The sequence below is a fragment of the Erithacus rubecula genome (assembly GCF_903797595.1).
Source record: "Erithacus rubecula genome assembly, chromosome: 16".
Taxonomy (NCBI): domain Eukaryota; kingdom Metazoa; phylum Chordata; class Aves; order Passeriformes; family Muscicapidae; genus Erithacus; species Erithacus rubecula.
This window is the reverse complement of record NC_136668.1, coordinates 17,208,864-17,216,356: the sequence shown is the minus strand read 5'-3', so window position 1 is coordinate 17,216,356 and position 7,493 is coordinate 17,208,864. Positions and strand designations below refer to the sequence as shown.

General features: G+C 53.1%; 1 protein-coding gene across 1 annotated transcript; it reads left to right on the top strand.

Moving 5' to 3' along the window:
* Positions 1 to 6,112, top strand: YIPF5 (Yip1 domain family member 5). The gene is made up of 6 exons (XM_079320064.1): positions 1 to 127; positions 378 to 482; positions 1,185 to 1,357; positions 2,200 to 2,345; positions 4,210 to 4,391; positions 5,078 to 6,112. The coding sequence occupies exons 2-6, from the start codon at positions 382 to 384 to the stop codon at positions 5,238 to 5,240; spliced, it is 765 nt and encodes a 254-aa protein (XP_079176190.1). The 5' UTR covers positions 1 to 127; positions 378 to 381; the 3' UTR covers positions 5,241 to 6,112.
* Positions 6,113 to 7,493: the final 1,381 nt, after the last annotated feature.

Here is a 7,493-nt window from a genome sequence, read left to right as displayed (position 1 = left end):
GCCGGGGCCGCCCCGTCCAGCCCCGCGCATGCGCGCAGCGGCGCGCGCTGTCCCGGAAGTGGAGGCGCGGCCGTGACACGTCGCAGGGGCCGCGGCGGCGGGAGCGGGGCCGGGCCGGGGCCGCAGGTGGGGCCGGGCCGGGAGCGGGAGCGGGAACCGGGCCGGGAGCGGGGTTATGGGAGGGAGCGGGAACCGGGCCGGGAGCGGGGTCATGGGAGGGAGCGGGGTTATGGGAGGGAGCGGGATCCCGCGGCACACTCGGCCCGGGGAACGGGGGAAGGGCCGGGCCGGGCCCCGGCGGGGCCGAGCGGCCGCGGGACAGCGGCAGAGCCGCCCCGGGAGCGCTGCGGACCCGCTCGCTGCTCTCTCGCGCAGGGGGCCATGTCCGGGTTCGACGGCTTCAACACCGACTTCTTCCAGACCAGTTACAGCATCGAGGACCAGGCGCAGCCCTACGACTACAGCAGGCAGCCGTACAGCAAGTAACGCGTGCGGACAGCCCGGTCCGGGCCCCTCCATGGCAGGGACACCTCGCACTGCCCCGGGCCCGCCTGGCCGGGGACACTGCAGCCAGCCAGGGACAATGCCATGCCACTGCCCCGTCTGTCCCTGCCCCCTGGCAGTGGGAGACATTCCCGTGCCCTGCCCCTCCAGGCCCTTGTTCAAAGTCCCTCTCCGGCTCTGGCTTTCCTTAGGGCACTTCTGGGCCATCTGTGTCTCCAGGAAAGCTTTGGCACCCCAGCCAGCTGCTGGCTTCTGGAAATGCTGGTTGCTCTGTGTGATGGAGAGCTGAACTCTCTGTAAATGGAGATCTGGAGGAATTTTGTGTTGAATTCTCTGCCTGGTGGATTTCAGAGCAAGTGTTAGAAGATCAGTGCCATTTGTGACCTGAACAGGGTCACAGGGGCTGGACTCTGCTAACACCAGGAGTTCTCCATTTTTCTCCTTTCTGTTTCCATAGTTCAAGATTTTGGAATTGTTTATGGAAATCTCTGTGGTTAGACACGGGTTGGATTAATGGCAAGAATACCTGAAGAGTTTGTTCAGGGCAGAGGGTGGCTTTGCTTGGGGGTTTTGTGGGCAATCTATGGGACCATAAGGCAGAAGGGAGGGTTTGCTGTGGTGCCCTGCAGGGGTGTTTCAGCACAGCTCTGGCTGTGCCCTGAGGTGGTTGTGCTTTGCAGGCACTATGGAGGCTATGAGTACCCCCAGCAGGCTGGCTTTGTGCCCCCTGACATGATGCAGCAGCCACAGCCCTACACAGGGCAGATCTACCAGCCCACCCAGGGCTACACTCCAGCCTCTGCACAGTCTTTTTATGGAAGCAACTTTGAGGATGAGCCTCCACTACTAGAAGGTAAAACTTTGCTGTGGCCTTAATCCAGAACTCCTCCTAGTTTGGGGATGAGTTGGTAGCAGTGTGGATTCCCTGCTGCTGGCAGTGCTCAGTCTGTTTGAAATTCTCATTGATTTTTTTTTTAACCTATATTTTGGCATGTGAAATCCCTGTTCCTGTTTGAACTTCTGCAGTTGGAAGTTTGTGCTTTCTTGCTTCACACCAACTGATTAAATCAGTTCAGTGAGAGACCTGACTTTGTGATAAAACACTTAATATTGCTCTTGTTGCAAATAATAGTTGTAACTGTCCACTTTGTGAAATTAGTGGCTGCAGGTCCTTTGAGTTGTTCTTGGTTAGAACAGGAATGTTTCATTGCTCACAAGGAATGCCAAACACTGCAGAAATGCCTGTGTGGAGTACAGCCTGTGCACAGTGCCAGGCTGGATATTTACCTAAGTGTGGCTTGCTGGGATCAGTTTCCAGCTTACTTCTGTTATTTTTCAGTTTCTGTAATTATTCACAACTGAATAAACCTCACTGTTACTGGATGGAGAGACAGGCATCTGTCACTGTCCCCAGGCATGGTACCTTCCACCTCCTTTATTTACAGCTGTAAAACAGGATCAGGGAGCTGGGCTGAAGGGAGCTCTGTGAACCCAAACTCTGTGCTTGGGTCCTTCAGAAACCACCTGGGCACTTCCCAGCACCTGCAATGTGTGGAGGAGCAGGAGGGAGGAGGGGAGGGCTCAGCTCCCTGTGCCCATCCCAGATCTGGGAGGTGGAGGAGGGAAGACAAAGAGTGGAGCAAGTGGAGCAGCCAGGAAGGGCAGAAATGAACTCCATGCTCTGTTCACTTGCAGAATTGGGGATCAATTTTGACCACATCTGGCAGAAAACACTAACGGTGCTGCACCCCCTGAAGGTGGCTGATGGCAACATCATGAACGAGACAGACCTGGCTGGGCCCATGGTGTTCTGCCTGGCCTTTGGGGCCACGCTGCTGCTGGTGAGCCACTGGGGCTGCTGGGCTGGGAGGGGCTGGGAGGGGCTGCAGGAGGGGCTGCAGGAGGGGCTGGGCTGGGCTGGGAGGGGCTGGGCTGGGAGGGGCTGCAGGAGGGGCTGCAGGAGGGGCTGGGCTGGGCTGGGCTGGGCTGGGAGGGGCTGCAGGAGGGGCTGCAGGAGGGGCTGGGCTGGGCTGCAGGAGGGGCTGCAGGAGGGGCTGGGAGGGGCTGGGCTGGGCTGGGAGGGGCTGCAGGAGGGGCTGCAGGAGGGGCTGGGAGGGGCTGCAGGAGGGGCTGCAGGAGGGGCTGCAGGAGGGGCTGGGAGGGGCTGCAGGAGGGGCTGCAGGAGGGGCTGGGAGGGGCTGCAGGAGGGGCTGCAGGAGGGGCTGCAGGAGGGGCTGCAGGAGGGGCTGGGCTGGACTGGGAGGGGCTGCAGGAGGGGCTGGGCTGGGCTGGGAGGGGCTGGGCTGGGCTGGGCTGGGAGGGGCTGCAGGAGGGGCTGCAGGAGGGGCTGGGAGGGGCTGCAGGAGGGGCTGCAGGAGGGGCTGCAGAACCTGCAGGTCACTCTGGGGACAGAGCCCAGGACAGCTCATCCTTCTCATGGGGTGGCAGGGGACCCCCAGGGACCATCACAGGACAGAAACTGGTGTGTGAGTGGGACAGGCACTGGGCTCTCACTGGTGGGATTGCAAACCTGCTTTCACCCTGTTTGCATTCCCACTGGGCCTGGCCCTGCTGCAGCATGGTCAGTTTTTAACTGAGCTTAGCTGGAGTCAGCCTGTGCTTTAATGGCTCATGGCTGTCAGTGATGAGATGACAGCAAACAGTGTTCCTTGGCATTGAAAGCTTCAGGATTTTAATCTGTCACAGCTTTAAGTGCTTCAGGCACTGCTTTTCATTTCTGCCTCAAATTTCACTTTGCTGTGACAGTTAAAACACACTTTGGTACCAAGGGGACTTCAAGCCTACTTTAATAAGTAACTTTTATTTATGGAAAGTAGGCCAGTCAAATTAATGAATGTCTTTGTAATAGATATGTGTGAATTTTATTTTCCTAAAAGTCTATTTCTCCTGTGTGCTTTAAAAAAGAAATCCAAGGAATGTGTGAAAGGAAATGGGCTGAGCCTGGCACAGAGGTCACAGCATGATTGTTTCCTCTGCTGCTTGGGAAGGAGGAGAGCTGGGTCTGAGCACATCCAGTTTGGAAGCTGTTGGAGGGGGACAACAGCTCAGCCTCAGCTCTTCCTGGGATTTTGAAAATAATCTTCCTTGTGCCATAACTTCATTCATTCTACCACAAATTAAAGGACTTCAGCTCTGGGTTTGTCAAGAAGTTCCTGAATTAGAGTTTTGTTGTCTTTACACACCAGTTCTGTAAAGATCATTAGTGCAAGTGACCAATCAGCATGAGAAGTCCTTGATTAAACCCTAAACAGCTCCTGGGCTGAGATCAGAGAGCAATCAGATCAGAACCTGTTCATTAACATCCACAGTCAGGAGGAATTCCAGGCTCCAGGAGTATGAGATGTCCTGGGACTCTGGGGGGAAACACTCCCTGTGGGGTGGGAGTGAGGGAGCTGGGGCTGGGGGACAATGCCTGTGCCCACCCTGCTGTGTGCCAGGGTGGGAAAACCTGCTCCCTGTGCTGGTCCCATTGTCCCGTGCTGGTCCCATTGTCCCGTGCTGGTCCCATTGTCCTGTGCTGGTTCCATCATCCTGCCCCATCCCCCCTGCCCCATCCCTGCTGTCCCCTGCCCCCTCCCTGCCCATCCCTGCTGTCCCCTGCCCCCTCCCTGCTGTCCCCTGCCCCATCCCTGCTGTCCCCTGCCCCCTCCCTGCCCCCCAGCCCCTGACAGGCTGTGTCCCCAGGCTGGCAAGCTGCAGTTTGGGTACGTGTACGGGATCAGCGCCATCGGCTGCCTGGCCATGTTCTGCCTGCTCAACCTGATGAGTGTCACAGGCGTGTCCTTCGGCTGCGTGGCCAGCGTGCTGGGCTACTGCCTGCTGCCCATGATCCTGCTCTCCTCCTCTGCCATCCTCTTCTCCCTGCAGTAAGTGTGTCCTGCTCACTGGGGATCCCTGACAGCAGCTCCCTGCCCTGCTGGAGTGTGTGGAACTCGGCTGGGGCAGGGATGAATTACTGATGGCTTCGTGGGGAAAGGGGGGTGAGCCCTGCCTTCACCTCTGAGCAATGAACAGCTTTTGTTCATAGACTCTGAGAGCAATCTCAGGTTTGCTTTCAGCCAGCTCTGAATCTGGCAGGTCCCAGCACCTGTAATTATTAGTGAAGATGCAAATTAGGATTTTACAAGTACAAGAAAATGAGGATGATTTCTCTTGGCTCTGTGAATTTAGGGACTGAAAAGAAACAGCTTGGCACAGTTCTTTTTCTCACTGCTTTGAAATTCCATATGCACAGAGTTAATTTTAAGGGGGTTTTCTATTATCATAATTGACTGATACTGTTCTAAAATTCTAGAATTCCAGAATAGTTTAGGTTGGAAAAGCTCACCCAGATCCACCCCCTTCTGACTGCCCCAAGTGTCCCAGCCTGGCCTTGGGGTCCAGGGGCAGCCACAGCTCTGGGCACCCTGTGCTTTCCCAGTGCTTTTAGTGGGAATATCTCATTGCATGCCAAAAGCTGAAATCCATCCCAGCACCTGCACAAGCTGCTGGGTGAGTCCAGCAGGGGATGCACTCAGGGCTCACAGGAATTCTCTTCTCTCTGCCTTTCCAGAGGGGTGATGGGGATCATTCTCACAGCTGGAATTATTGGCTGGTGCAGCTTTTCTGCTTCCAAGATCTTTATCTCTGCCTTAGCCATGGAGGGCCAGCAGCTGCTGGTGGCCTATCCCTGTGCCCTGCTCTACGGAGTCTTCGCCCTCATCTCCATCTTCTGAACTGACTCTGGGGGCTCCAGGGGGCCACGAGGAAAATCCCAGCTTGGAACATGGACTTGGACCAGAAACAGCTGCAAACAACCATCTCCTGTTGCTATCATGAAACTCAGACCTGTTTGAATCACCTGGAACAACAGGAAGTGTCTGCTGTTCACTTTTTTAGGACTTGGAATACTGTTTTCAATGACATGGGCAGTCCAGAGCTTTAATATGTGTTCATGCTTATCAAGTTCTGTGATTTCTTTCCCATTCCTAGATCTTTAGGAAAAGTAACTTTCGGTTGTTTATTGAGGGTTGTGATTTTTGTTCGTTTGCTTTTGTTTTGTGGGGGAGGGAGAAGGGTTGCAGTCAGAAATTGGCAGCTTTCTATCCAAAATAGTTAAAGGAGCTGCTGTGGATCTGGGGGCTCTAGATAAACCTGCAGGAAAGAGAAACCTGTTTCCTGACCCCTCTCACCAAAAATGCACAAATGAACAAAAGTAATTAGAGTATTTCCTGTATTTTAACCAATATCCTCCTAAGCTCTCCAGTCTCAATTTTTTTTTTGTTCATTTACTGTGAGAGTATTTCAGGATTTAAGATACTTAAATTATGAAGTAGAAAACAGATGCTTAAAAGTGAAAGGGATGTGTAATTCTGTCACACTTGAAACATGACCCTTGGGGTGTCTGTAGCTTTCTGTTAACTGGGATTTCTGAAGGATGTGGGCAGAGGTTCCTTCCCTCCTGTGCACATTCTGTGGATGAAGAGGAATCTCTCTCACAGCACTTCCAAGGAAAACACCATTTGGAAAACGTTATGCTTGTCAGTATTGTAGTTATTGTAAAGTAATTTAAGGCATATTGATTAAATTTTCCTTGAATTTTGAAAAAGGTGTTTGATTTTTCCTAATCTTTAGTTTTGATGTTCACTTACTAAAATAGAAACTTTGATGTTGGAGCAAAATCACGTTTAGAATTGAATTAATTGGGTGGATTTGGTGTTTGCTTCAGTGAGTGAAGAGCAGGAGGGAGCCCCAGTGCTGTGCCTGTGCAGATCAATGGCATTGATTGCCAGTGAGCCTAATTAAACACAGTTCTAGGAGACAGAGGAGCTCCCTCAGCTGCTTGAGCAAGTCAGGTTCTAGCACTAATATTGTACTTTGGGAACAGCTAATTCAGCTTACCCTGCACATTCCAGAGGGGAGGTTCTTAAAGCTTTGCAGTGATTCCATAGGCACCTTCCAGGGTGATTACCTGGTTACTAAAATGTTATAAACAATGATTTCTTTCTCTCCAGCATGAGCAAACTTCAGTGCACAGGAAAAACAACTGAGTGTTGCCCTGGCAATAGAGCTGCTGAGTTTGGAGAAACCATAGGAAAAGGGATTTATTTACATTTAAATGCTCACAAAGTCTGCAGTGGGGGGCACTGCACGTTCTGCTCCAGCAGTGAGGGTTGACCCAGGAGTTTCCAGGAGCATTTTTGTTTCTCTGCACAGCATTTAACAGCTTGTAACTGAATTTCTGAGTGGTCTCTGGGGAGCAGAGAGAAGCAGATGAGAGGAGGAGGTCAAACACTTGACTTCCTGGAGGACTTGATAAAAACCAGTCTTATGTCTAGAGTGGTTGTCTTAAAGGTCCCAAACTTCTGGTACAGTAATTAATGGGATTGCATTGGCTCTTTATTGCCTTTCCAAAACCAACCCCATCAATTTTCCTTAATGAAGTTTTGTTCTTGCTTCAATTTTAGTTCCATTTCAGATGATTCAATCTGCCACCCATAGCATGGCAGGATTGGAGGCTGTGCTTCTGTACACTCACATTTGCCAGCACCACTTCATCCTGCTGTGGCTCTCTGTGTTGCTCAGCTTAAAGCACTCAAGTGCTGGAGTTGCTTTTTCTAACCCACTTTTTCATTCCCCCCAGTCTTGACATCATGTCCTGCCCTATAAGTGGCCAGTTACCTTTCCCAGTTTGCCCATGGCCAGCCCAGGCTGCCGCTGTGACATTTCTCTGATTTTTGGGTCCTTGGTGCTGTGGGGCAGCTGCTGCCCCCGGTTCTGTTTGGTTCTGTTCCTGTGCCAGCAGATTCCATTGCCCCTGCAGTGCCAGCCCCATGTTTTCAGTGCACTGCTGTGCCTGTCACCCTTTTCTTTCAGGGTCTGGGAGCCCCTGGCTGCAGGGCCAGCGCTGGGCACTGCACTGGCTGCTGTGCCTGGAGCTGGGAATGCGCCCTTGGGCGAGGCTGGGCTGGGCACGGTCCCTGCCACGT

Bases quoted from the DNA above. Each gene is read 5' to 3' on its own strand.
- YIPF5 (XM_079320064.1), top strand. From the start codon at position 382: ATGTCCGGGTTCGACGGCTTCAACACCGACTTCTTCCAGACCAGTTAC. The intron at 483-1,184 runs GTAACGCGTGCG...TGTGCTTTGCAG, and splicing joins AGCAGGCAGCCGTACAGCAA to GCACTATGGAGGCTATGAGT. The intron at 1,358-2,199 runs GTAAAACTTTGC...GTTCACTTGCAG, and splicing joins TGAGCCTCCACTACTAGAAG to AATTGGGGATCAATTTTGAC.